The sequence below is a fragment of the Heterocephalus glaber genome, unplaced genomic scaffold, assembly GCF_053883595.1.
Source record: "Heterocephalus glaber isolate CG9 unplaced genomic scaffold, H.glaber_assembly_v1.0 deba00001509, whole genome shotgun sequence".
NCBI classification, from domain to species: domain Eukaryota; kingdom Metazoa; phylum Chordata; class Mammalia; order Rodentia; family Bathyergidae; genus Heterocephalus; species Heterocephalus glaber.
Genome location: NW_028258325.1, coordinates 560,721 through 588,719, shown reverse-complemented (window position 1 = coordinate 588,719; position 27,999 = coordinate 560,721). Strand labels below are relative to the sequence as shown.

The following is a 27,999-nucleotide window of genomic DNA, read 5'->3' as shown; positions in this document are numbered from 1 at the left end:
GAACACAGGAGTGCTCTTCGCAAGGTGCGAGACAAAGGTCGGTGTGTGAGAGTCAGTCCCACGGGGGTGTGCGGCTAAGGGACCTCCACATGTTGTTGGTGGGACAGGTGAAGCCGTGTAGCTGTTTTGGAAAATAGTCTTGTGGATTCTTAAAACGTTAAGCTCACACAACTCCACCATTCCAGTCCCAGGTCCTGAACCAATGGAGGCAAAGGAGCGGTCCTGGTGGCACACACCTGCAATCCCACCACTCTGGGAGGCTGGGGCAAGACGGTCATAAATTTGGGGTGGGGGAAAGGAAAGAAGGGAATGGAATTCATATGAGAAAATGGAAAACTGGAAACAGTCTTTGTAAACAGGGAGAGATGGAGGGGTTGAAGGGAGGGCAGGGTAAGGGGGAAAAATAAGAACCAAGAGAGACTATGTAAAGGTGCACATTTCCAATGAGGAATGTCATTATATTGAATACCTAAAATGTACCAACAAAATTAATTTTTAAAAAAGAGGATCATAGGGCCGGGGATTCAGCTCAGTGGTTTCGCTGCCTGCTGTGCAAGCTCAAGGACCCGAGTTTGATCCCCGGTACCCCCCCCCAAAAAAAGAGGATCATAAATTCAAGCCAGCCTAGGCAATTGAAGACATTTAGGGAGATCTTGTGTCAAAATTTTTTTTAAAAATTAATAAAGGCTAAGATGTAGCTTAGTGTGAAGGCCCTGGGTTCAATCCTTAGTACCACAAGAAAACACTGTGCACAATGTCCAGAGCAGCTTGTTTGTGACTGCCCCAACCTGGAGACCACCCAGCCGTCATCCACAAGGGAGGGGCAGACCGCTGGCTCCACACCCACATGGGTGACTCACCAGAGGGGACAGGACAGCAGGTGGCTCCACATGCTCACACTGAGACCAGTGAGAAAAGCAACGGGAACCATGGGGTTCATTTCTATAAAATTGTAGGAAAAGCCTTTTTGTCTTACTTTCTTGTAAGACAGAGTCTTGCCCTGTTGCCCAGGCTGGTCTCAGATGCCTGGGCTCCGGCGATTTTCTTGCCTCAGCCTCCCAAGTAGCTGGGACCACAGATGTAAGCCACTGTAGCGGCTACTGAATGCATGTTAATCTCCATTGAAGACTGCGGGCTGGGCATGGGGCAGGAGCAATGGAGGGGGAGGCAGAGGGGCAGGAGACAGCTTTTGGGGTGAAGGGTACATTCCGAGTTGAGGGGAGCAGGTCGGAAGCCATCTTATGCTTCTGTCTGGTTCTAAACTTACTCTCTGAGTATAAACTAGCTTGTGATAATCATACGGCCTGCATGCCGAAAAACTTATCTTGTGACCCTTTTCAAGAAACGTATAAAGAAAAATATATCTTTACCACCATAGGATTAGCACATTATTTATACACCACTATAAGATCAGCACATGTTGTTTGTACCAAACTCCCATGGCCACTGCATTAAAGAGGAACCATCCGGCTGCTCTTCGGCTTGGTCTTCTGGCCCCAGGCACTGCTCTTAACTGTCTTGACTGTCATGCTGCCTGTCTGGAATCCCATCCAGCTTCCTGGCTCTACCGGTCTCTGCATTGCTGTGAGTTCCAGTGCTGCCCACTGGGCCGTCCATGTTCTCACGCGTGTTGGCCAGGTGGAAGGGAAGATCCTGGGCCTTGGTGCCCCTCCAGCTCCAGCTTATGCTCTGGGTGAGATCCCCTCTGTCTTGCTGTGAAAGTGATAAATGCTCAATAAACTGCTGCATTTGGGAGAATGCTAGACCCTTGGGATCTTTGTTTGGCAAATGCACCAACCCACTTTGCTCCTCTGAGCCCCCGGTTGGCCTAACTCAGAGGCCCGTGTGGCCTCGAGAGTGGCCTCCGTGTCTGTTCACAGTAGCAGTCTAGGTGGAGCCAAAGCGCACAGCATCCACCTGCCACGGCCCCACCTGTCCTGTGGCGTTGGCGACACTGAGAGGCCTCTGCGGGAGGCGGTCCGCTGTCCCACACACCAGCTCTCATCGTGGGCCGCGGCCTCCTGTCCCCCCATGCCCCCCATGCCCTCACAGGGCTCTTCCTCAGCACACAGGCACCCCATTCCAGAGGAGGGACGGTGACAGACTGATGGCAAGGGGCACGGGTGCTGCGAGTGACCAGGTCACATTGCTGGGAGCAGCCCTGGTCAGAAGGCACAGTCCGTTTTGGCTGAATAGGTGTCCCCAAATCCCTCCATGGAGCCTGACCCCAACATGGTGCCATACGGGGCTGTTGGAGTCCGACAGGGCATGAGACCCAGGGCGGGGCTGCTGTGTTCACAGAAGAGGAAGGGGTCCCAGTGGCTGAAAGGGAGGTGAGCCCTCTCTCGAGCCCTGCCAAGAGGATCCCTGACCTCTAACTTTGGAACTGAGCAGTCACCAGGTCTGTGTCTCTGCAGCCAGCTAACCAGACAGAGCCCTTCTGAGGGGCACCTGGACCCACGGGGCTCAGGGACTGCTGAGGGATCCTGTCCCGCGGCAGCTGGTCACAGGACGTGGCAGGCACTCTGGGCCCAACATCCCGCTACCATGGTGGATGTGTCCCCCCAGCTGGAGCCAGATGCCTGCTCAGGCCAGAAAGGACATGGCTGGGCACTGACCGGGCAGCTCCCTGAGTCTCCCTGAGGGGATGCCCGGTGTGACTGCTGGCTGAGAGCATTTCTGCTGCTTACTGGAGCCAGGCAGGGACAGGACTGGTGGGCACCTGGTACATGACCTGACCTGGAGGAATCGTGTCCCACCTGCTGGTCACCAAGGCCCAGGAGCAAGGGCCCTCCCTGTTGGTCATGGAGCACCATGAGCAGGCTCCAGGGCTTGGCCCAGAGTTGCTCAGGCCAGCCTCTGCCTTAGTAAGGAGGGGCCTTGGGTCCTGGGGGCACTCCATGGGAGACCCTGTCCTGTGCCCACCTGCGGGGCTTCAACCAGAGGCCATGGAGGGCGCTGACCCTGGGCCGAGTGCCTGAGCTCACTTGGGAGGGGCACGCCCTGTCCTGCATCTTCAAGTCCAGGTGGAGGCCAGGAGGGAGAGACCTGCAGACTCCAAGCACATGCCCAGGCCTCTTTGCCCTGGCTAGACCCCACCCACAGCCCCAACTGGTCCTGGGAGCCAGGCAGGGCTGGTGTCAGGCAACAGCCACTTTGCCCCGGCCTCCAGCCCGGAGAGCCCTCCTCCCTGGACACAGACCTCCAACTGGGGTTCTGGAATCAGGTGGCTCAGGGAAGGGCTGGGATAACCTCAGAGGGAAAATGGCACCTTGTTACTCAGGTGTGGGTGGAAGCAGGGGAAGTCAGGGCTGCCATGGCACTGGCAGGATGCAAAGCCCAGGCCCCTCCCTCTCCCTTGAAAAGGAGACCAGCCTAGAGGAGGGGCAGTTGAGGGCGGGGCCCCATGGCACCCATGCTGCCAAGCAGACATGGGGAGGGACTCAGTGCTGCAGGTGGGCACCCCCTACCCCACCAGCACGGAGGCAGCTGCCTGGAGGGCTGATGCCACCTCTTCTCTGGACCCCACCACGCCTCTACCCCACATCAGCCCCTAGCACAGCCAGGAGCACCAGGGGGAAATGGTTCTGCCTGGGCCTGGGGGACCTGTTGGGGCAGTCAGGGTCTTGGGACAGGGCCAGGCAGGAGTGAGTCAGAGCCTGCACTCACACCAGTGTGTTCCTAGGCTCATGTGCACTTGGGGGACACACAGGGTCCCAAGAAGTGACCCTCAGCAGTAGAGCACTGCTGGAATCAGCCAGCAGAAGTGCAGGTCCATGGGGCTGCAGGCCTCCTGGCCAGGTCCTGGCCTGAGCTGTGTTGTGGGCTCAGAGCCCTAGAGAGGAGCCAGAGTCCCCTAGAGAAGGGCCTGCCCAGGCCACTGGCTTCAGTCTGTGGGAAGAGGAAGCATTTGGCCTCCTCCTCGAAATGCTCTGTTCCTGTCTGAAGACCTTGTGGCCCGCTGCTCAGAGCACCCACAGACTCCCTGCAGGTCCTTCTCTAGTCCCTAGTGCAGGTGGGGCTCTGGGAGGGCCCGGCCGTGTCCTGCACAGCTGGCAGAGCGGTGCTGGATGCTGGACATCATAGCATAACCCGAGGCAGCACCCATCGTAGCTGGGGCCTGGATGGGAATCAGCCAGCCTAAGCTGTCTGGAGCCAAAGCTTCCTTTTCTGTTCCCACCAAGAAGGACCGAGACAGCCTGGCTTCACGTGACAGGGCCATCCGCACACTGTTACTCTCCCAAGACGGAAGACCATGTGGCGGGGTCTTCTCCTCCTCCCCTCCCTGTCTCCACCCCTCTTCTTCTCCTCCTTTCAGTACTGGGGATTGAACCCAGAGTCTTCACACCAAACTGCGTACATCCCCGGCCCTTGTTTGTTTGAGACAGGTCGAGTTACATGGTCCAGGTCAGCCTTAAACTCCCTACGTAGCCCTGGCTGGCCTTGAGCCTGCACTTAGCCTCTTGTATCAGCCTCGAGTGCTGGGATTACAGTGTGCACCACACCTGGCTCCTCCCAGCCCCCCTTTTAAATTTATTTCTTGAGGGTCTGCTAGGTCTCCAAGTTGCCTAGGCTAGGCTTGAACGTGTAACTTTCTGCCTCAGCCTCCCAGAGTGCTGGCCAGGGGATCTTGATTACACTAACTGGGCTCAGTGAGCAAGAGATAACACACACCCTATATGCCCAAGGGAGCCATGTTTCCCACAGGGTGGGAGAGAAACCCTGAAAGCCAGGAGCCTCCCAGGAAGTGTGCAGGACTCAGAGGTGATGAGGGGTATACTGCTGGGAGACAAGGTGTCCTTTTCTGTCATTCCTCCTGAGGCCCGCAGCTGGAGGGACTCTGGGTTGGGGCTCAGCCCTTCCTGGGTGACAGGTAACACTGGGTGGCAGGCCAGGCTGTGGCACAGTGCTGTCCACTGGGTGGACGGCTATCAGACCCAGGCTGCAGAAGCACCAGCGAACCACTGCCTTCTTGGCAAAGGCGGCTCCTGCTGTCACAGCCAGTTCTCCACCTGAAATGCAGCCCTGGACTCGCTGCTGAGCCCCACTGCAGGCCCAATACAAGTCACCCCTGGCCACATGACCCAGCATGGAGGGAACACATAGTGTCTCCGAATAGGAGGCTCAAGCTGCTTCCAAACACTTCTTTTTCTTCTTTTTTGGTACTGGGGATTGAACTCAGGACCTTGCATTTTTGAGGCAGGCGGCGGCACCACTGAGCTAAAGCCCCGCCAAACCACTTCTTACCAAATGCTTCATGACATGTTTCCTCACCGCTGCTGGCAAGAAGGGAAATGGACTGAAGTGGCCCCAGTGGGCCACCCAGAAGGGGACAGTAGCTGTGCCCAGCCCGTGGCTTCCTGCCTCCAGCCTGCATCCCTGCAAATGTCACCAGAGTCCCCACCTCGGCATGGGCTCAGACACAGCCAGGATGGCCACAGGGGTCACACGGACACAGCGGGCACTGCCAGCCTCCTCTGCTGGCCACAGTCTGCTGAGCTGCGACCTCCCAAGCAGTGCCCGCAGCCCCTGCAACAGGTCCCCTCCCCAGGCTGGGGGCGTGGACCAGCACGAGGCAGGAAAGGGTCCTCGCCAGCACCTTTCTTCCCTTGGTCCCAGCCTCCAAGGAGCTGATGAGCAGAAAGGTACTCTAGATGGTGCAACCACTGTGGAAATCAGTATGGAGACACCTCAAAAAATTAAGATTAGAGGTCCCATTTGACCCAGCTATTCCCCTGCTGGGTATCTTCCCAAAAGAATTAAGAGAATCATACCACAGCGATACATGTGCACCCATGTTCATAGCGGCACAGTTTGTAAGAGCTAAGGCTTGGAAACAGCCCAAGTGCCCATCAGCTGGAGACTGGCTAAAGAAGATGTGGGTGTTTTTTTTTTTTAATATAAAATGGAGTACTACTCAGCCATAAAGAATGAGAAACTTGGGCCAGGGATTTAGCTTAGTGATGCTGTGCCTGCCTCGAAAGTGCAAGGTCCTGAGTTCCATCCCCGGTACTGCCAAAAAATATATATATAGCTAAATGGATCCGCATTGAAGTGATGCTCTTAAGTGAAATAAATAGGACACACGTGTAAATACCGAATAGTTTCTCTGGTGGGAAAGTATGAATGAGGATCAAAATGTATAACAGATAATGTGAAATAGGAAAAAAAGGTCTAAATGGGAAGGGGAACTGGGCGGGGTAGGGGAAAGGAAAAAAATGTAAGGAAAGAAAAAAATGGAAACAAAGTCTCTGTAAATAGGGAAGGATGGAGGGGGTGAAGGGAGGGCAGGGGGAAAAAGTAAGAACCAAGATACACCATGCACAGTACAAATTCCCAATGATGAATGTCCTCACATTGCATATCTAAAATATACCAATAAACAATGAATTCAAAAAAAGAAAGGTACTTTAGAGACACAGAGTGGGTAGGGACAGAAGGAGCCAACAGCTGACTGACCACCCAGTGGTAGCCAGGCCCATCTAGGCTCCCTGCCAGTCAGCCTGGAGCTGGCGGCCCTCAGGCAGCAGGGACCTCCAGGTACGGCACAGGGTCGGAGAAGGGGCCTGGCCGGGCCCAGTAGTCCAGGGCTCGAACACGGTAGGAGCCAGAGACAGCAGCTGAGTCTGCAACACCAAGGTACCTGTGGCCTTTAGCTCATGCCCTTGAACCCATCCACGTCCTGAAGCCCTGGGGCCACCCGCCAGGTACGTGGGAGGCCCAGCACAGAGGGGACTAAAGCCAGGTCTGTGGCTGTGGGTGCACCTGGGCTGAATATGAAGAGGTTGAACGTTGACGGCTTCCTGCTGACCAGGTTGTACACCTGGCCATCTGGGGAGAAATGGATCTCGTATGTCCACAGGCACCTGGGGAGGTCAGGTGCAGCAGAGTCGGTGGCTCGCGGAGGCCTGGATGGCCACAACCTCCTCCCGCCAGTCCCCTTCCTGGCACTGGGGTGTCCCTGGCACTCTTCCTGCTACGAGCAGAGGGAAGCCCAACTGCAGAATCCTCTGCAGGTGTCTCACACCCCAGACAAGGCACCCGGAGTGAGAGACCTGGGAAGGGGCAAGCCAGGAACTACGGTGCAGCGGAGGTGGGTGAGGACAGGCGGGCACCAGGGGAGGTCACTCTACACTCACGCACTTGGTGCCCACGCGCTCATCCGACCAGACCAGAGCCAGCTGCCCTCGGGTCAAGGGCAGCACACGGAGCCGGGTCACCTGGGGGCAAGAGGCAGGCGAGGGGCAGGTGAGCCGGGCGCCCTGGGGGAGAGCGGCCTGGAGGGAGCTGGGTGACCTGGGGGCACTTGCCTGGCCTGGCGGCCCCGAAGGGCGCGCGCACACATGCACCAGCAGCAGCGAGGGCAGCGCGAGCTCGGGGCGTAGAGTCAGCCGGCCGCCGACGGGGAAGGGGCGCGGCGCGGCGGCCACCGGGTCCTGGGGACGACGGAGGAGACCAGGTTGGCGCCCGCCTGGGACCCCGGGCTCCCGCGCCCCAGTCGCGCCCGCGCACCTCTGCAGCCCGCATGCGCCGGAACTGCTCCGCCGAGGGGAAGGCCGGGCGGCCAGCTCGGCGCCACTCGCGCTGGGGGCTGCAGAGCCGGTTGTCCAGATAGCGGGTGGTGTAGACGAGCCCTGCGAAGCCGAAGCCGGACGCGTGGCTCGGCTCTCCGGCCCCGCCCCCTACTCAGGCCCTCCCCATCCCTCCCCAGAGCCCGCCCCGCTCACCCGGACCCGCGGGGACCCCGAGCAGGCGCACGGTCACCGGGACGCGGCGGTCCGGGTGGGCGCGGGTGTCGTCGCTGGCGTAGACCAGCACCGTGGCGCGCCAGGCGTCGTCAGGGCCCTCGGGGCGGTGGGCGCTGGCCAGGACTCCCACCGTGTGGTTGCTGTCCAGCACCGCGCCGGCCCGCGACACCTCGGCCCAGAGCTGTTCTCCGTCTGCAAGGCCGAGGGGCTGTCCCTGGGGCACTTCCCGCCACCCCGCGTCCTTCCCGTGCTTCCCGGCCTCTTCCAAAGGAGGCCGGGGTTTTGAGACGCATCCCAAGAAACCGCGCGGCGGGGAACATGTGCTCCCAGTCCTGCCCTCCTGCCCCTGCATCGGGGCCTGGGCCAGGCCACCTTGGCCGCCCGGGCGGTTCCTGTTTCCCGCTCACCCAGCAGCGCCAGCAGCCCCATGGCGGTGAGCACTGGCTTGCGCAGCAGCTGCACGTGCGGCGGCCGCGTGTTGTTGACTTGGAAGCGCGCGGTCAGCGTGCGCTGGGAGAACGGGTGCGGGTGGTAGCTCAGAAAGGCATTGTCATTGCTCAGGAGCTTGTACTGTGCGGTACTGGCGTTGGCGACCAGCAGGTTCTGGTGCTGTGCAATGACCTGCAAATGGCGGCCACCTGGGACCTCAGCCAGCCTAGCAGCCACCCTGGCCCACAACAGGAGGCCCCGGCCCACCTTCACCACCAGGGCTGCATAGGTCACGTCTGCCCTCCAGGGCTGCGGCAGCAACCAGCCCACCAGTGGGTCTGCCTCGTCATTGTAAATGGGGGTGTCCTTGAACTCGGGGAACAGCTGCTGGATCTGGCCTAGGACCACCGCCTCCTGTTCTAGGATGGCTATTGAGCTGCCCGAGCCCTGCAGCAGGGGCAAGGGGTCAGCACTACAGGGCCGGGGCTGGAGGACAGGGAACGAGGGGCAGGCAGCACACCTTCCTATGCAGGGAGATGAAGTCCAGCCGCACACCCTGCTCTCCAGTGAAGAAGTTGGTGCCATGGGCGCAGTGCCGCAGGAGGCCCCAGCTGAGCGGGGACTTTGGAGGCTCACGGAAGGAGTCAGCGGGGCCACCCAGTCGTAGCTCAGGGCTGGCAACCCGCAGACCCTCAGAGCAGGCATCGTAATAGTTAAGGAAGCCTGGATGGAAAGGAGGGTCTGGAGTGTCCTCCGGGCACTGCATTTCCCCCCAGCCCACCCTGGCCGCCCTGCAGGACCCCAGCAAGCATCTTCCACCTTGCTCTGTCATGGACACGTTGTCAAAGTCATGGTGGTCTGGCTCATTCCATGTCTCGAAGTTCCACCTGGAGACCTGTGCCAGCCCATACCTGCCTGCAGAGTGGCCTCCATACTCAGGAAGGCCGAGGGCCAAGCCCACCCACCTCCCAGGGCCGGGCACACAGGGTGGAGGTTGGGTCGGGGCTGGGTGTCTGATTGGAGTGGGCCCCCACCTCTTGGAAGCCCTGGCTCAACGGGTTTATGACAGAGAAGACTCGGGGTGGCCTGGGGGACAGGGAGTCTGCTGGGAGAGCCCCCCCACAGCCTCTCCCGCACACCAATGTATCTCCTGGCCAGGACGGAGACCAGGTCCTTCCACTCAAACACCTGCTGCTTGTCCTCAAAGTCTGTGAAGTGTCCAGATGGGCTGCCCATCAGCTCGAACCCTGCAACACAGAGACAGTACCCACTGCCCACCTGCTGCCCAGCACCACCCTGCCTGGCACCCCCTGTCCTGGGCACACCACCACCAGAAGAGCTGTGAGGGGGAGCAGGCCAGGGCTGCTGCTCACCGGGGAGGAGCTGGTTCTGCTTGAGGAGGTCCAGGTAGGTGTCCAGCTGGGTGAAGTTGTACCTCAGCCCCTGTCCGGCAGCACCCCTATTGAACAGTCAGGGTCAGAAGGATGCAGCAGTGCACCTCGGCACTCTGTGCTGGGGCTGGGGCCACCTGTGGCCAGGGAGGGAGCCTGCCCAGCGCTGCACGCTAGGATCCAAGCTTCTGGACGGGCTTCTCCCTTTGGGAAACACCAGCATCAGGGAGCCTCTCGGCCACTCACGGCCTAGTATGAACGCGTCTGTACAGACACCCACTTGAGCCTTCCAGGAGAAGGCCTGGGGCAGGGGCTCACGATGGCTGTGATGCTGGGGTGGGGGGGCACCTGTCCTTTCCAGCATGTTAGGTGGGGCGGGGTGCAAAGGAGACAGTGCCAAGCTGGAGTGGGGCACTGGGGAAGGAGCCAGGGGAAGCTGGTGGTGCTCCTGGAGGCCAGGACCCCAGATTCGGCCTAGTGGTGCCCTCATCCCTCTCCTGGCCTACAAGGGGCAGGGTGGAAGTGCAGAAAGGGAGATGGAGGGCCTCCCACCATGAGCTGTCCCAGCCTGGGCCAGGTCCCAAGGCACAAGTGTCATCGGACAGCCACCTGGATGTGGAGTAGGACACCAGATGCACGAGGGCTATGATGGGGCTGAAGGGGCAGCAGGTTAGGAGGGAAGGCCTGTGGGACACAGCAGCACGGGAATGTCTGGGGCACTGCTACGTGTAAAGGCCCTGCGGTAGGAAGGGCTCATGGGGGTCGAGAGCAGAAGGCAGCTGTTGGGCGGTGCACATCTGGAAGACAAGGTGTCAGGGCTTGTGGGTATGGGCGCTGACTCAGCACTGGAGCTGTGAATTCAGCTGGATCTGTGGTGGGCTCCCCAGAGGGCACTGAGAGACTGGAACAGATGGGGCCACGAGGTGGCAGGGACAGTGTCCCCTGTGGGATTCAAGGTGAGCTTGGGGTGTCCAGGGCCATGGCGTGGATGTGGTGTCTGGCAGCTGGACAGGGCTGGCTCTTCTGCAGTGTGGAGCTGGCCACCCGAAGCAGCGCAAGTGAGGACACCGTGCTGTGGATGGGGCTCTGGAGAGGGCGGGGCAGGGACGAGGGCAGGGTAGCGTGGTGGACACTTCAATCCATCGCCACCATGCCACAGCCTGGCTAGCCTGGTGCTGACCGGGCCACAGCAGGCCCAGATCCCAAGTCCCCCCTCCTCGCTGTACAAGGTCCAGGGAAGCCTAACACTGGCTCCTCCCGGGACCCTCTGTCCCCTCTGCCCAGCGGTGTCCAGACCCTCCATCCAAAGGTCGCAACCAGCAGCAAATGAATAAAACGTGACCGACGCTTGGGTAACCGTAGGTGCCACCAGGGGTAGCGACGCGCGCGGGCTCTCGGTTTCTCCATCCTGGCCACGACCCCGAGCAGCGCCCATGCACTACAGGGGCCCCGCGTCGGAGGTGTCCCCAGCCTGGGCCTCGCCTCCGCGTCAGCAATGCGGGGCATAGGGCACGCCTGGGGCCCCCAAGTGGAGGCAGCCCTCGCCCCACTGCGCGCCGCCCCGCTGCCCCGGCCAGGGGAGGGGTGTGAGAGGCCTCCACTCGAGCGCGGCAGAGCCTTTTCAGAAAGCCGCACAAGGACCCATTCATGGCGCCAGCCCCCGCCCCCAGCCCCGAGCCGCGCGCGCGCGCGCGTGCGCTCGGGACCCGCTGCGGCCTAGCCTAGCCGGTGAGAGCGCGTGCGCTGCGGGAGGGAGCACGCTGCCGGGGTGCGAGGGGGGACGAGAGTGGGCACGCGCGCACGGGGTGGGGGTGAGGGAGGGACCCGCACGTGCAAAGCGTGAGAGAAGGAAGGGGTCGCACGTGCTCAGGGTGGAGGAGCCACGCATGCACAGGAGGGGGCGAGAACGCGCAAGGTGAGCAGCTGGGCCGCGCGCGCTCCCGGAAGGCGACAGGTCCTGCCCCTGGGACAGTGCCACCCGCCCCGGGTCCAGGCCTGGGAGCAGGAGCTCGGGCCTTCTTCCCCACCCCTCATCCCCGCCGCGGTAGGGGACACCGCTGCTTTCCAAGACAGTGTGTTCAAACTGTAAACGGTCACTGCGGAGACAAAGTGAAGGCAATCAGCAGGCCACACAGGGCTGGACCAGGGACTGAACCGAAGGGCTGCGGGCTGTGGGGGTCTGCCATTCTCGCCCTGAACTGGGTGGATGAAGCCCGACTGCTCGTGCTCATCAGAGGTGGGCACCCGGCAGGGCAGGACCTGCTCCCCGGGGTCTCTGCACCCAGGTGACCCCCACCTCTCCGGCACCAACGTCCTGCCTGCCTGTGAACCCAGGATCCTCCCACCCCTGCCCTCCCCCAAAGGCCCCAGGGGTCCCTGGACTGTCCCCAGGCCCTTCTGTGGGTAACCCAGCAGATCACCGTTGGTGGTTGTCCACTGGCACCGAAGAACCCCTCATCTGCTCCATGGGAACCACTGACTCACCCCGTCACACTCGCCAACACGATCCCTGCAAGCCACAGCTCCCAGCCGCCAGGCACACGATCCCCACCCCACACTGGCTGGGAGGAGGCCTAGTCCGTCCCCCAAGGAGCAGAGGCGATCCCGGGGCCCCCACCTCTCCTAACTTGGGGAGGGAGAAGCGGGCACCTGGCGAGGAGCCCTGGGAACAAGGTGGGGCTTCACCCTGGGGTGCCCAGCCCTGCCCCATGGCCTGCTCAGGCTTCTTCCCACTCTCTCTGGTCACCGGCCCACATGCCACTCCCTCGGTGCAGCTCCTCGTCTTCCTGGGCCAGACCCATGGCTGTGGGGAGCGACGCAGAACGCAGGCGGCCACCAGGAGGAGGTTCCAGCATGGTGCTGGATGAGACCCCTCTCTCTGGGGATTTGGCCCAACCCTCTTCCTCTGACCATCCTGTCCTGGAGCCCCAGGGTCTCAGCAGGTTCTGCAAAAACACTTGGGGATCCTAATTCCCCTCTCAGGGCCCCTGGGATGGGAGCAGCAGGGCTGGCGGCCTCCTGTGCCCAGACCCATGCTGGACCGCCCCTCTTATCGGAGTCTGCAGGGACAGCAGACCAGGCCAGCTTGGACCTCCAGCCCCACTGAAGAGCTTACCACACGCCCATGACACCCCTTCCAGGACAGGAGCGCCCTCAGACCAAAGCCACCCTTGGAAGGGAGCTGAGCTATGATACACAGCCCCCCACCCTAGAGCACCGCACCGGAGATTTATCCAGCTCCAGATGGGGCTGAAGGTCTGAACTGCCACTTTTAAAACCACACCTTGCCCTTGGCATCTTTCATACAGCCCCTACCCTAAGCGTCTCCAGTGCTGGTTTAACTCATTCGAAGGATCACCTACATTGAGCTCGGCCAGTGCTGTTCGTCCTATCCTACTGGCAAGGGCAGAGGTACATGGGGCCCAGGTGCTTGGCTAGTTAGTGGTCCACCCTGGGGCTGGGCTGGAACCCAGGACAGCTGCACAGGGGCATGTGTGGGTGTGCACACTGGCTGCCTCGTGCCCACCTTCGAGGACATGGAACAGCCTCTGGGGACAAGGCTGCCTGGGGCCTGCTGGCTCTGATCCCACCACCGCCGCCGGCTTGGTGTGGGGGCACCTGTGCACTTAGCCTTGAAGCCTGGAGCTGAAGGGGGCCGGGGTGTACCCTGCTCCACCCCTCCTCTCCTGCCCATCTCTCCTGCAGCCAGAGCCCCACTCCTGGTAGTCCAGGAGCTTATCAGAGGCCCCTACAATTATAATTATTTGTGAGCCTCTGATTACAGTACAACTTGCAGGATTAGCCAGTCGGATTAGCCGCTCAGGTAATAGCCAGGCATCAGGGGGAAACCCATGACTCAGCAGTCCTTGGAGTAAATAATTGAACTGACAGCCTGGCACATACAGAGCTAGCTCCAGGAGGTCAGCAGCAGACCCGTGCCGTCTCCACTCTCCCACCCCTAACAGAAGCAGAGGGCTCAGAGGTCCACCCGGCGGGCGGCCCAGGCCCTTGATATCCACAGTCCCAAGCCTGGGAGGGCCCCAGGTAAGACTCATGCACCCTGACAACCCAGCCACAGCAGAGGCAGCTCCTGGGTCGAGAGGCGGAGCAGAAATGGAGGCTGACATTTCTTTGAGCACAAGGCAGGCAACATCTGTGGTCCGGTTCGATACCCCTGACCTCAGGGGAGAGTTCCAGGGACCCTCATGGTGGGGTCTCTGGGGAAGGGGTCATGTTCTCACAACGCTGAGGACTGGGCCACCTACTGGGCTGGGCCCACCAGCCTACTGTCTCCAGGAAGCTGCAGGCCCCAGTGGGGACGGGCATTAAGTGGGGGTCCCGGGTTGTGGCAACAGAGAATGTTTGCTTAACGTTGCCATGAGGAGAACTTTAAAAACAAGTACTTTGGAGCCTGAGGCAGGACAAACCCAAGGCCACTGGTGTGGTCAGTGTGGCCTCTCAGCACCGCCTCCCTGGCGCCACAGAGCTGTCCAGGCCAGGCCAGGTCAGAGGTGCTGGGATGGTCGGGCCGCTATCTGCAGAGCGGCATGCCCGTGCCACACGCACTGCGCATCTGGAAAGGGTCTTTAGCACTTAGGGGAGGTGTCCTGGGGAGACCAATACCATCACCGTAGCTCCTCCACCCACAGCCAGGCCAGGCCCCCGGTGGGTGCACTCTCATTTCTGTCCTGAGCAGGGCAAGGAGACTGGGGCAGGGTGAGCCCAGAGCTGGGGCGGGACACCCACGTGGCTGGACAGGGTGGGGAGAGGTACCCTGCCATGCCCAGAGCCCGGGGTGTTCACAGGAGAGTGGGCAACGGTTTGGGTGGGGAAGGGGACCAGTACGCTGCTGTGGGCACGCTGTGGACAGTGGGGGCCTGCACCACACCGGAGCACTGAGGTGGAAAGGGGTGGCAAGGGGTCAGAGCTGCACCGTTGGTCTCTGGGATTTTCTGGTCTGAGCCCTATGTGTACGGTGGAGGCCCTGCAGGCATCATCTTCTGGATTTCACGGTGGATTTCAGGTAGGAGGTGCAGAGCCCACAGCCAGCACCAAGCCTGGAATGAACATCTGGGACCCCGGCCAGCACCCCAAACCCCCACGAGAGGCACGAGTAACCACATCTTCCCAGAGACCGGATGCCAGCACTCATGACCTGCCATCCATCCACAAGGGGTGGCAGGCCTGGGCCTGAGGCCAGGAAGGGTGGCCAGAGCATCTGCTGCTGCCTGGGACCTCATCTGAACCTGGCTCTTGGGCTCTGAGTGGATGTAGATCTGACTGTGCCCACTTTCCCTGCAGGTTGGCGTGGGGCTTGGCACTACAGAATGGAATCATCCCCTGAGGCCCCACAGCAGGGTAAGGGGTTGGTGCTGGTCCGCCGGCAGCCACCCAAACCCCGAGGCCGGATGGAGACGCTGAAGGCCAGGCTGCAGCAGAGCTGTAGGTGCAGCGTGCCACGGGCATGGGGGCTGGTGCAGGACCTGATCCCCGCCACACGCTGGTTGCGTCAGTACCGCCCCCAGGAGTACCTGGCAGGTGACATCATGTCTGGGCTGGTCATTGGCATCATCCTGGTGCCACAAGCCATTGCCTACTCCCTGCTGGCCGGGCTGCAGCCCATCTACAGCCTCTACACGTCGTTCTTTGCCAACCTCATCTACTTTCTCCTGGGCACCTCGCACCACGTATCTGTAGGCATCTTTAGCTTGCTGTGCCTCATGGTGGGGCAGGTGGTGGACCGCGAGCTCCAGCTGGCTGGCTTTGACCCGTCCCGGGATGGCAACAGCAGCACCGTGAACAGCTCGGTGGCCATGTTGGAGCCTGGTCTGCAGGACTGCGGGCGGGATTGCTACGCCATCCGTGTGGCCACTGCCCTCACGCTGATGACAGGGATTTACCAGGTGAGGAGCAGGTGCACTGCAGGCTGGCCTCCCTTGGGTGCTCACAAGCCACCACCAGGGAAGCTGGGAGGAACTTCAGGTCAGTGCAGGAGGAGGTGCCCTGCAGTCCCAGGCCGGGCCCCCAAGAAGGAGGAGTGAGACGGAGTGGAGCCAGAGCAGGAGCGGGCCTGCCAGCACCATGGGCAAGGTAGCACAGATGAGTAGGGCTGTGACCCACGTGGCCTCCTGTCCCAGCAGCCCCAGACGGGCTGCCTCCTGTGGCCTTCCAGTGTGCACAGGGGTGGAAGTGCCTTCCAATGCCCAGGGCCCCCGACAAATCCCTGCATGGGTAAGACATGAGCACCACAGCCACTGCCCACATGCAACCCACCTTTGCCACAGTGAACGCTGGCATTGTCACGTGCAGACATGTGCAGGACACGGGTCACATGGTGGCATCTATGGACTGGCAGGCTCTGGGCTGTGACTGCACCTCTTGCTGGGTACTGGTGGTGTGGGGCATGGGGCTTCTGCGGGGTGGCCTGAGATCCATACGCTCTGTCCACAGGTCCTCATGGGCATTTTCCGGCTGGGCTTCATGTCCACCTACCTCTCGCAGCCACTGCTGGACGGCTTTGCTATGGGGGCCTCGGTGACCATCCTGACCTCGCAGCTCAGGCACCTGCTGGGGGTGCGGGTCCCCCAGCACCAGGGGCTCAGCATGGTAGTCCGAACATGGTTGAGCCTGCTGCGAGGCCTGGGGCAGGCCAACGTGTGCGATGTGGTCACCAGTGCTGTGTGCCTATCGGTGCTGCTGGCGGCCAGGGAGCTCTCGGACCGCTGCCGGCACCGCATGAAGGTGCCACTGCCCACAGAGCTGCTGGTCATCGTGGTGGCCACTCTTGTGTCCCACTTTGGGCAGCTCCACAGCCGCTTTGGCTCAAGCGTGGCCGGCCACATCCCCACGGGCTTTGTGCCCCCACAGGCACCAGACCTCGAGCTGATGTGGCGCGTGGCACTGGACGCTGTGTCCCTGGCCCTGGTAGGCTCAGCCTTCTCCATCTCGCTGGCCGAGATGTTTGCCCGCAGCCACAGCTACTCTGTCCGTGCCAATCAGGAGTTGCTGGCTGTGGGCTGCTGCAACGTGCTGCCCGCCTTCTTCCACTGCTTTGTCACCAGCGCTGCCCTTTCTAAGACTCTGGTGAAGACAGCCACTGGCTGCCGGACGCAGGTGTCCAGTGTGGTCAGCGCAGCTGTGGTGTTGCTGGTGCTGCTGGCACTGGCACCACTATTCCGGGACCTGCAGAGGTGCGTGCTGGCGTGTGTCATTGTGGCCAGCCTTCGGGGTGCCTTGCGCAAGGTCAGGGACCTGCCGCAGCTGTGGCGGCTGAGCCCGGCTGATGCGCTGGTCTGGGCAGCCACTGCAGCCACCTGTGTGCTTCTCAGTGTCGAGGCCGGGCTGCTGGCCGGGCTGCTGCTCTCGCTGCTCAGCCTGGTAGGGCGCACACAGCGCCCACGGGCTGCCCTGCTCGCCCGCATTGGGGACTCGGCCTTTTACGAGGATGCAGCAGAGTTCGAGGGCCTGGTGCCCCCAGCCGGCGTGCGGGTATTCCGCTTCTCTGGACCTCTCTGCTATGCCAACAAAGCCTTCTTCCTGCAGTCACTCTACAGCCTCACGGGGCTGGATGCAGGGCGCTTGGCTGCCAGGAGGAAGGGGCAGGGCTCGGAGCTGGAGGCCGGTGAGGGGGATCGCATGGAGGGCAGAGATCCTGGGAGCAGCCAAGCTAGGCTGGTGCCCATGGTGGCTGGGTTCCACTCGGTGGTCATTGACTGCGCCTCCCTGCTCTTCTTGGACATGGCCGGCATGGCCGTGCTGCAGGACCTGCGCCGAGACTACAGGGCTCTGGGTGTCAGCCTGCTCCTGGCCTGTTGCAGCCCCTCAGTGAGAGACACCCTTCACAGAGGAGGATTCCTGGGGGAGGAGCAGGAAGCCGAGAACAAGCAGCTGTTCCCCAGTGTGCACAGTGCTGTAGAGGCTGCACAGGCCCACTATGGGCAGCTGGTGGCCACCGACTCTGCCCTGTAGCAGTGCTACGGCCTGAACTCTGGGAGCCTGAGGCAGACCGCTGAGGGTCACCATCACCAAGCTCCTGGGGTGACACCAGGGCCTGAGTCATGCCACAGATGCACCCTGGCCCTGGGGAGCCAGGGAACCCCAACTGGGAATGGGGAGGGCGGCACCAGAACACACATGAGGACCTGGTGCTCAGTGACCTGGAACTCTGCCTCTGGGACCAGCCATGCCTTCCTGGGGCCAGTGCCCACACCGTGCCTTGACCTGAGCTTGGAAGGGCCAGGTCCTGGTGGACACCATTATTAGAACAGAATCCTGCAAGTGTGGAGAGAGACACCCTGTCCCACAGCCCGCCCAGCTCCTGCCCCACCTGGAAGGGCCTGGGACAGCGCGTGAGTGTCTGTCTCTAGAGCCACCCACACCCAAGTGCCCCTCACACCTGGTGCTCGGCCCTGCAGGCCAGGCGCTGGCTCCAAGGCAGTGGGTCCGGCACCAGGGCTGAAGGTCACGCGGCCAGCACAACCTCAGCCGGGGCTTGGCATTCCTCGTGCACAGCTAGACCAGCAACCACATAGCGCACACGAAGCCAGGGCAGTGGACACCAGTCTGACCCTGGCTCTCCAAGGGGACCTCCAGGAAGACGTCAAGGGCTGTCCTCAGCACGCCAGCCAGGACGTCCCCCAACCCCTTCAGGGTGCTCCGACATGAAGTGAGCCCCCCCCCCCCCCGCACCGGCCTCCACCGCCAGCCCCACCCAGCATCACCCACCTGGCTGTGACGAGGTCCAGAAGCCAGTGTGTCCGCACCTGCTCAATGCCGCCATGAGGGACAGCACCCACGTAGGCGAGGTTGAGCTGCTGATCCCAGCTGAGGACGAACTGGTCGGCCTGGTTGTGCGGCAGCGGGGGGCTGGGGACAGACAGGGTGCCCTGCGTTGGTGCCGACCAGGGCCCGAAGAGGGGTACCAGTGAACAATAAACTGCCACAGGGCAGGAACGTTGTGCAGTCTCATCCTTGGGGCTGTCCGTCAGCTCTACCCAACAGAGGACCGTGATGGGCACCACGCTCACTGTGCTGGAGAGGGGAGGCTCCCTGCGTACTCGGGGAGAGGTCAGGTCCACACCCTGGCTCCCCTGGAGGCTCCTGGTCCACCAGGAAGAGCGCCCCCCCCCAGGGCTGCCCCTGGGGAGGAAACCCCGCACCAAGACACAGCTTGGAGCCAATATGAAGGCGCCCCCAAGGTAGGAAAGAGGACAAGGAAATCCTTAAGTCCAAGCGCTGATTTAACATTAAGAAAGTAAAGAGCAGAAACCTGATCCTAAAATAAAGGAGGGGTTGAAAGAATTCGGAAAAATGTTTAAATTACCTATTTTATAAAACAGAAAAACCCCACGTGCCCACCCCTGTGGCGTGGGCGGGGCCTCCTGGGGCGTGCAGCCCCCTCCGGGGACTCCGCTCTAGACGCGCGCGCCAGTTCCCCGTCCAGGAAGTAGCCGGGTCTCCCTTCTGGGGACTCCGCCCTCGGCTCTAACAAACCGGAGACGAGTCCGCAAACTCGAAAATGTACTGCACAGACGACCTCCTCAGGTCCAGCCCGAGACAGCCCACCCCCACAGACCCCCGCCCGGACGCCTGGAGGGCAGGCGGGGCCCAGAGTCCCGGGGCGGGGCGCTCACCAGAAGCCGGTGCTCCTCCAGAAGGGCCGCAGGGGCCGCAGCGCGCGCGCCGCATCCACACGCACCAGGTGCGGGACCTCGGCCCGGGCTGCATCGGGCGCGGCCAGGAGCGCGGCCAGGAGCGTGAGGAGCGAGGTGCGAGGCTGCGGGGGGCGCATGGCGGCGGCGGGGCGGGGGCGCGGGGCACGGCAGGAACGCGGGGTCTGAGCCGCCGCCCGGGTCCGCCTCCGGTGGCGCCCACGTGACGCCGGGCGGGGCGAGGCTTCGGCTCCCGCGGCCCCGCCCGGACCTCGGCTTCCCGGCCCAGCGCCGAGCCGTCAGGACCACGCCGGGCCCTGGGCTCTGCGAGGGATCCCTGCGCGGGACGGATGCGCCGACAGGCCTCTCCGTACGCCGCGCCTCAGGGCCGGTCGGGGGCACGCGGGACGTGTGGAGAGCTGGCCAGGTGGGGACTGCACTTGAGGGGGCTCGGAAGGCTTGATGGGTTGTTGCGGGGGAGACAGCCCCCGGGCTGTGCTGTCCTGTGTGGGCTGTTGTGAAAGGAGCAGGGGACGAGGAGCCAAGTGGCCCTGGTAACGGGCAGCCGAGGGCCGGCCTGGCTTCCCGGGAGGTTTAAAGATTGTTTTAAGATTTGAATCCCGTGCACTGAGCACAGCACCTGGAAGCTCAACAGTGAAGTTCCACAGCAGGGTGAGGGGGCCTTGCCTGCCCGACTCCCCCAGGGCAGGAGTCCCTCCCTGGAGCCTGCAACGTGACCAGGTCCTCAGAGTGTTGGGCTTAAGCCTGGGTCATCAGGCTGGAGCTGGATGGAGGGCAGGTTCACAGATGGAGAGGAGCCGGGCCTGGGGCCACACCTGCAGGTGCCACCAACAAGGAGCCCTGCATTGCTCAGGGAAGCTGAGTGTGCAGAACTGGGGACGGGCCTGGTGCTGTGGAAGGCAGGGCTGAAGGTCACGCAGAAGCAGCAAAGCGCCAAAGGAAAAGACCTGTCCAGAGACCCGGAGAATACAACAGGCGCCTGACAGGAGTTCCAGGCAAGACAGGGACAGGGAGGCAGGATGCTGGGGCTGCTCTCAGAGGTCCCGAGCCACGGCACAGGAAGCATGAGCACCGAGCAGCAGTGCCCGCCTTGGACCTCACAGGTGCACGGGGAGTTCACTGGGCGCTGCCGGGGGACCCCGGTCTCCCCTGGCTTTGGGTCTTACTCTCTCACTCCTGCACGCACTGTGTCATCTGCCAGGGCCTCACCAGAGCCATCGCTGTGCTGCCTCACAGCCTCCAAATCTGGGTGCTGCTCACCCTCCTTCCTGTGTACAGCACCAGCCTCAGGCTTTTTCCTGGAGTAGCAAGAAGCCAACTAACACAGGGCTCAAATCCATGCGCGTGCGGATGAGAGAATCCCGAGGTGGCCCCAGGATGTTGGCGTCAAGGAGATTTCTTTGTTTGCTTCTGGCTTTTTGAGACAAGGTCCTGCTGCACAGTTCAGGCTGGCCTCAAACTCCCTCGATCCTCCTGCCTCTGCCTCCCAAGTGCTGAGATTACGGGCGTGCACCCCAACACCTGGCCCAAGGGGATTTCTGAAACATGTTCTTGGGCAAGAAGGAACATTTCACCAGAAGAGCATCCAGGTGCGCATGTGGGAAACCAAGGCAATGTCTGAAGTAACCACTGTGGGCTGAAGTGGGCTAGAGGAAGGGAACCAGGACTCTAGACAGCAGCAGCGGTGAGCAGGGAGGAGGGAGCCAGAAGCAGCAGGGTTGGTGTTCTTATTCCAGGGAGAGGATAAGAGGGTGTTTAGCATCTTCTTGTGCTGAAACTGAAGGCAGCATCATGATTCGCCAGTTAGAAGAGAAATAGAGTGTAATTCCAAACCAGCAAGGAGGAAATTCAGAAGGGCAATAAAAATTAGTGAAAAATAAATTTCTTAAAGTTAAAGGCTAAATAAAGGAAAGACAGAAGGAGAAAGCCCAGCAGAGCCTGGCAGCATGGAAATGCCTCCCAGGAGTGGCAGGCACCCAAATAAGTAGCCACAAACTGGGTGGGGAATGTTTTAAACAATTCTTTTTTTTTCTTTTTTGTAGTGGTACCAGGGATTGAACCCAAGGCCTTTGCACTGAGCTACACCCCCATCCCTTTTTATTTTTTGAGACGAGTCTCACTAAGTTGACTGGGTTTAAACTTTAAAGTCCTCCTGCCTACGGCTCCCAGGGTGCTGGGGTGAACAATTCTTAAAAGCTTTGAAGGACTGAAAACGCTAAGGAATCCCAGTTAAAACTGAAGAGAGGGAGTTCGGCAACAGAAAGGGATTGTAGCGACCAATCCCTCCAGAGCACAGCCAGGGAAGTGGAGTGTGCAGGGCCCTGTGAGAAGGGGTCGTGGGGACCCAGTGTAGGCACCGAGCTCCAGCTCTGGAGGGATTTCCAGTCATGAAAGCAGTGGCTGAAAAGCTGCATCTGGGCCCAGGGACAGAAGGCTGGCATTTAGGGGCCCCAGAGGGCCACATCTGAGAAGCAGAGGTGCCCTAGAAACAGGACTATCCCCCCAGGGACTGAAGTCCAGTCTAAACCACCCCAGCCCTGAGCCCCAGCAGGCTGCCAGAAAAGATTTGCAGTTCCTGCAGAAGACCAGAGGGGACAACCACACGTCCCCACCAGGCATGCCTACTGCGTGTGGCTCAGCAAGTTTCTACCAGCGACCTGTTAATGACTTAATGATTGCACATGCTTGTGAGTGGATGTTCTGCTCCTTGAACTCGGTGCTGAACCATTCAGAGGTGCCAGCTGATTCTGCCTGCACTCAAATAGTTCTGAAAAGCAGAGCAAAAAGCAGTCATAGGATTGCATGTAAAGAAGGAAATGAAAGCAAATATAACAAAATGTTAGCAATTGACAGACCTGGGAGAGGAAAGTGTGTACTGTTAGCGTAACTACCTGAGAGTTTGAAAATTTTCCAAAATATTGGAAAAAGCATAACAACTTCAAGAAAACCTAGGCAAATGTGTTGTTAGACATTTTAAATAGGTCGGGTTTATTGTACTTAAATCCTGTCACAGAAAAGCTGGCAAAAACTGAATAGATTGGTGTACTGCAGATTAGACCTAACTAGAGAAAGAATTGAACAACTGGAAGACAGTGGAGGAAATTCATTCTGAAACAGAAATGACAGAAACAGCAAAACAGATGGTGAACAGGATGGCACTGTATCAGTAACCCTCAGGGAAGAAGGAGAGAGGGGTCAGAGAGAACTTTCTAAAAGTGATGAAAGCCATGGGCCCAAGAGTGCTGTGGCCCGAGAGGGAAAACCGCAAAAGTGAAAACTTAAGCACTTCAGAGCACAACAGCCCAGGCCAGAGACAAAGGGAGATGTTCGATACAGCCAGAGGGAGACTTGTGTCTGCAGTGCCACACAGCAAAATGAAAGCTGATCTCCAACAGAGGACAATGAAAGAAGGCTTTCGATCTCCAAACTAAGTCACTAGTAACCTAAGAATTCTTGTTTGTATATGTGTATATTTAGTGTGATGCTGGGATCAACTCCAGGGCCCCTCCGCCACTGAGCTTCATCCCTAGCCCCCTTTATTTTTTATTTTAAGACAAGGTCTCACTAAGTTTCCCAGATGGGGTTGAATTTGCAGTCTTCCTGGCTCAGCCCCTCAAAGTGTGTGCCACCACACGTGGCTAGGAACCTAAAAGTCTAAATTCAGCAAAAAAAATAGTTTCAGGCTGGATACGGTGCCACATGACTGTCCCGGCTACTAAGGAGGCTGAGGAGCCCAAAGATCCCTTGAGCCCTGGAGCTCCAGGCCAATGCGGGCAACATGGCAAGGGCTCATTTCAAAAATAAATATGTTATATGTGTATTTTTTTTTTTAATTGAGGTTGAATAGAGACATTGCAGAGAAACAAACTCTGAGAACATTTGTCCCCATCAACTCCAAGTGTCCTTGGAGCAGGAGGGAAACGGCTCCATGGAAGCTCAGAGGTGCAGGCTGAAAAGCCGAAGATGGTATACACCAGGCGGGCGAGTCTACCAGATGGCCGAACAGACTGAGCTTGGTGATGCCTCATGGGCTTACACCACAGCTAGAGGACCAGGCTGTGACAGGACCAGGCTGTGACAGCACCAGACGGGGTCGTGAGTGGCGAGGTCCTGGGTCTTGAGCTCGGAGCCCCAAAGATGACACCCACTGTCCTCCGGGGTGCATGGACTCTGCAGGCACAGTGCCATTAAGGGTTGCCATGAGAGCATCCTGGATTATCCATGGGCAGAAATGTCACCCCTGTGTGTTCCTGACAAGGGGTGGCACAAGCAGTGTGACTGAGAGGGGGCTGAAGTGTCAGGGCGTCTGCCCTGGAGTCGCACTGGGCCTGGCAGCGACTGACTGTCCTGAAGGTGGGGAGCACAGTGTCCAAGGAAGGTGCTGCACAGTGGCCCCCACTAGATGCAGGGGTGGGAGCTTTGGGTTTGTAGTCGGGGTCTCCACTGTGAGGGGACAGGGTCTGTGACCCGCTGCGCCCTGAGCTGGACAACTGCCTGGAACCGGGCTGAGTCCTGTGTGGACCAGGCTGGCTAGGGGCGGAAGTCAGTGCCCTCCTGTAGCTGGGGGCCCCACTGCTGCTCACCCATGGGCCCCAAGGGGCTCCGAGGGCCCCGAGCACCTGGAGCTCCTCTGGCATCCATGCCTCTGATCTGGGTCAAGGCAGGTGGGACATCCAGAGGCCTCGTCTTGGCTTCCCTGTGCCAGGAAGGCCTGAGCGTGGCAGTGGTGGGGGTCAGGCCGGGGTCAGCAAGGGTCTCTGTCTTCAGCCAGACCGCATGTGTTGGACATGGGCCCTGCTGAAGGCCCACAGAGGAGGCCACCCGGAAATTTCCTGGGTCGGGTGCCAGCACAGCGGGGAGTCTGCAACACTGAGGACGACACCTGTTGACTGACTGGGAGATTTGGTAAATGAGGATTGTGCTGCCAGCAGAACCCAAGGTGTCACACATGGGTATCTAGAGTATGTCACGAAGGTGTCAAGGGCACCAGGTCTTGCGCTACAGTTGATGCTGCTCCTCAGTGGGCTCTTCCCACACAGACCAAGTGGGACGCACTCCAGGGGCCCTGGGCAGCCTGCAGTGGTGCACTGTGTCATCTCTGTCCTGCCGGCTGTGGCAGGGCGTGCTGGGGTCCAGGAGGGGAATACTTACCTGCTGCTGCCAAGGACGTAGTGACCTCGGCCTCTGGGCTCTGGGCCTGTGAGATGGGACCAGTGTCCAGCGTCCTCATCCACTGAGACTATGAGGCGCCCTTTCATTTTCCAGGTAAAAGAGCAGGGAAAACTGATTCCCCAGTTTTGGTTATTGATTTTTTTTTTTTTTTTTGGTACTGGGGATCAAACTTGGGTCCTTGTGCTTGTGCAGCAGGCGGCGAAACCACTGAGCTAAATCCCCGGCCCGGCCCCCAGTTTTGGGTATTGAGCCCACAGCTCGCATAGGCTAGGCAAGTAAGTGTTCTACCACTGAGCCATAGCCCAGCCCTTCTTTGTTTTATTTTTTATTTTTTTCTGTACCGGAGATCAAACTCAGGACCTTGCACTTTTGAGGCAGGCGCAATGCCGCTGAGCTAAATCCCTAGTCCAGCCCTTCTTTATTTTTGAGACAGGGTCTTGCTGAGTTGCCAAGGCTGTCCTCAAACTCATGATCCTCCCGCCTCAGTCTCCTGAGTAGCTGGGATTGCAGTTGTGCACCACCACGCCTACTCAAATAGGGCTTTTATTGGCTCCCTTATATCTGAGTTTTATTTTCTCCCATTCCACACCCCCAAGGTGGAGTTTTTGTTTCCATCTTGGGTTATCAGAGGAAAAGGGAGGGTTGAGCCTGCCAGCCACCTCCAGGTGGGCCTTGTTCTGTACCACCCCCACCCCAAAAAACCTTGTTTTCCTCTTAAATATAGTTTAGCTTATACTCTAGGCAGGCAGATCTTTTCCTCAGCCTGTTCTGGTTTTATTCACCCTGTGTTGTTACTTTCTGGTTCTGGATGCTCTAGCCTTTGGGGCCTTATCCTGTTCAGATCACAAACCAACCAGAGAGAGCCTCAGGCATCTCCTTTACCAACTCCACGCTCTACCCCAGGCCCCAAGCCCTGTGTGTTCCTGACAGGCGACAGTGAGAGCAGTGTGACAGAGGCGGCTGCAGCATCAGGGCGTCTGTCCTGGAGTCGCATCAGGCTGAGAAGAGGCGGCGAAGGTCTGCCCTCTGGCCTGTGCCCCACGCCATCAACCCAGACTCCCCTGCAGCTGCCCGGCCGCCCCCACTCCCACCTCTGCTGGGCCCCCCATTTGGGACACCAGAGTGTGCATCTCTCTGGGGCCGCACTCTGCACCTGGCTGTACCTGGCTACAACCCCTGGGACACACTTCAGAGCAAAGTGCAGGCTGCTGCAGGGAAGGAGGAGGCTGGGAGCAGAGCACGACCAGAGGGAGCAGGTTGCGGGGCACCTTGAACACTTCCCAGTGAAGCCTGTGAAGGTGAAGACAGGCAGAGGGTGGGGCACATCAGGGAGACCTTGGTCACATGGCCACACGGCTCTGCAAAACTTGCCAGGGTGTCCTGACACAGCGCTGACCAAAGCAGCCACAGGCTGCAGCTTCCTCTCCACTGCCCTGGCTCTTGGGAAGCGCTGGTGAAGGCTGGCCCTGTCCTCTGGGACTTGGTGGAGTCTATGCAGGTCCCTCCTGGCCACTTCCTGTTCAGTAGGGCGAAGGCCAGACATCCTAGGGTAGGAAACAGCTTCCGGGAATGAGGAGGAGGGAATCGGCAGCTGTGGGACGGGACTGGGATCGTGCTGAGCAGCAGGATGGGATGCTTTGCTGAGGTGCATGGGAGAGGGACCCGGGAGGGCGTGGCGTCCAAGCTGTCCGCTACCAGGTGGGTCGGCAAGTGCAGCTACTGGGGTAAGCCGGGCAAGAGGAGCTAAAGGGTCTCCCTCTCTTCTCCTTGGAAAATGATATTTCACCATTGCTATGAGACAACGAAAAATGTGGATAAAAAACTGTCTTGATGTAGCAGGAAGTGAAGAATAAAAGCCATAGCAATTTCTGGCTGATGCTTGTTAATATTTTTAAAATGTACAATTTGTTATGATTTCTTCTCTTATCCTAAATAAATATATACTAATTATCTAAGTATCATAATTAACCTGCACTTTTTCTCGAAGGGAGCCCCTCTGGGCCTGGGTAGACTCTGCATGCTGACCTGGTCACCTGCCCGGGTCCCTGGATGTGGGGTGGAAGTGGGGACTGGACCCCTGCCCACCCTGGCCTGGCTCGGTGCTGGGTGGCTCCGAGCTGCAGGAGTGAGGGGAGCCATGCAGTCCTAGCACTCGGGAGCGGCTGCCCTCAGCACAAGGGAAAGGTGCACTTGCCACTGCCGCCTCCGCAGAGGGCAGAGGCCGTGGAGGAGGCCGTGTTGGACGGGTGCACGGCCCTGCTGAGGCAGGCTGGGCTCCTTCATAACAGCCCCAGTCCTGACTCACCGCGTGCCACGCCTGTGTGTGATCCTCCAAAGGCGCTCGTGGGTATGGTCAGAGCAGGGGCATGCAGGTTCCTTCCGGGGTGGAACAAGGTCACATGCTGCCTCTTGTCTGCTCCTGCTGTGAACCGGTGTCCTTGTTGAGGTTTCTTTCTTTCTTATTTATTTATATTTTTGGGACTGAGAATTGAACCCAGAGCCTTCAAATTGAGTGACATTCCCAGCCCTTTTTGCTTGTTTTTTCCTTTTTAGTTTTTGAGACAGGGTCACTAAGTCTTTAAGTTGCCCAGCCTAGGCTCTAACTTGTGAGCCTCCTGCCACAGCCTCCCAGAGTGCTCAGCCTGAGGTCTCTTCAGTGGCACATTTTCTGCCTTTTTGAGCTTCCTTTGGTGACAGGAGCAGTGCTGGGTGTCGTCTCATGTCCCTAGCACCAGGCAGGTATGCAGTGCCTTACGAAGGAGAGGGAAGTGCCAAGGACGCTCCCTCCCAGCCTGAGCAGAAGGGACAGGTTCGCAGTGCGTGTACATCCAAGGTGTCCTTCCATGGAAGCAGAAGGCTTAGTGTTAATGTCAATCAGAGGCCAAAACTGACCAGCCTGGTGGGACCCCGCTGTGGCCCCAGCAGCAGCTACATGTCCCCAGGTTCAGTGTCAGTGGTCAATGAGTTCTCCGAGGAGCAGAACTGCCACAGCGACGAGCGTTGAGTGTTGATGTGACTGCCCTGAGAGCCACTTCCAGGATAGCTAAAGAACACCTACAAATCAGTAAGAACCAGAAACTCATGAACAGTCAAGGTATCAGCCCAGTGTTGAGCACAACAGCCCAGGCCAGGGATGCACTGGTATCCACCTGAGCGCTCGGACAGTGCTTCGAGGAGCCAGTCACTAGGTGGCACCCTGGCTGCGCTCCACTCCGGCACCTGCTGGTCCCACAGACCCTGGTTCCTTGGGGCGGAGGGGGTGCCTTAAACTGCAGAGACGTAGCATCTCTGACCTGGAGGCTGGAAGCTAAGGTGAAGGTACCACAGGGCGGGTCCCTTCCCGGGCCAAGAGGGAGGCTCTGTCCTGGCCTTGCTGGAGCTCCTAGTGGTGCTGGCTGTCCTTGGTGTCGGCACATCGGGCTTCACCTCAGCTTCCACCATGACACAGTGTTGTCCCTGCATGTGTGTTGGAGTCCTGTGTCAAAGTTTCCCCTTTTATAAAGTCAGCAGTCCTGTGGGATGAGGGCCTCTGTAAGGACTTCATTTTATTTTTTTGTTTATTTATTTTTAGTTTTTTGAGACAGGGTC

General features: G+C 59.6%; 2 protein-coding genes across 16 annotated transcripts; one reads left to right on the top strand and one right to left on the bottom strand.

Moving 5' to 3' along the window:
* Positions 1–1,377: 1,377 nt before the first annotated feature.
* Positions 1,378–19,358, bottom strand: Idua (alpha-L-iduronidase). Of its 11 annotated transcripts, none has more exons than XM_004847462.4 (14): positions 19,201–19,358; positions 18,293–18,433; positions 9,551–9,636; positions 9,317–9,424; positions 8,997–9,092; positions 8,698–8,900; positions 8,445–8,624; positions 8,156–8,369; positions 7,728–7,940; positions 7,513–7,634; positions 7,311–7,436; positions 7,144–7,220; positions 6,766–6,866; positions 6,091–6,626 (listed from the first exon to the last, which is right to left on the bottom strand). In XM_004847462.4, the coding sequence occupies exons 1-14, from the start codon at positions 19,356–19,358 to the stop codon at positions 6,520–6,522; spliced, it is 1,932 nt and encodes a 643-aa protein (XP_004847519.2). In that variant the 3' UTR covers positions 6,091–6,519. The 11 variants fall into 11 exon arrangements, with proteins under 11 accessions (XP_012928532.1, XP_087043294.1, XP_012928531.1 ...); XM_087187171.1 differs by having other exon boundaries at positions 8,156–8,357; XM_013073078.3 differs by lacking the exon at positions 6,091–6,626 and adding an exon at positions 1,378–1,713 and having other exon boundaries at positions 7,140–7,220; positions 8,698–9,092.
* Positions 13,364–26,280, top strand: Slc26a1 (solute carrier family 26 member 1). 5 transcript variants are annotated; one of them, XM_087187172.1, is made up of 4 exons: positions 13,364–13,612; positions 14,870–15,471; positions 16,019–19,645; positions 23,078–26,280. In XM_087187172.1, exons 2-3 carry the CDS (start codon positions 14,896–14,898, stop codon positions 17,534–17,536), a joined length of 2,094 nt encoding a protein of 697 aa, XP_087043298.1. In that variant the 5' UTR covers positions 13,364–13,612; positions 14,870–14,895; the 3' UTR covers positions 17,537–19,645; positions 23,078–26,280. The 5 variants fall into 5 exon arrangements, with proteins under 5 accessions (XP_087043298.1, XP_004847515.1, XP_004847518.1 ...); XM_004847461.4 differs by lacking the exon at positions 13,364–13,612 and adding an exon at positions 13,640–14,233; XM_004847459.4 differs by lacking the exon at positions 13,364–13,612 and adding an exon at positions 14,248–14,591.
* Positions 26,281–27,999: the final 1,719 nt, after the last annotated feature.

Coding starts and splice junctions, on each gene's coding strand:
- Idua (XM_087187168.1), bottom strand. CDS start 19,358: ATGCGCCCCCCGCAGCCTCGCACCTCGCTCCTCACGCTCCTGGCCGCG. Junction 9,425..9,550: donor GCAGAACCAGCTCCTCCCCG/GTGAGCAGCAGC, acceptor TCTGTGTTGCAG/GGTTCGAGCTGATGGGCAGC. Junction 8,625..8,697: donor TCATCTCCCTGCATAGGAAG/GTGTGCTGCCTG, acceptor CCCCTGCTGCAG/GGCTCGGGCAGCTCAATAGC.
- Slc26a1 (XM_087187172.1), top strand. CDS start 14,896: ATGGAATCATCCCCTGAGGCCCCACAGCAGGGTAAGGGGTTGGTGCTG. Junction 15,472..16,018: donor TGATGACAGGGATTTACCAG/GTGAGGAGCAGG, acceptor CTCTGTCCACAG/GTCCTCATGGGCATTTTCCG.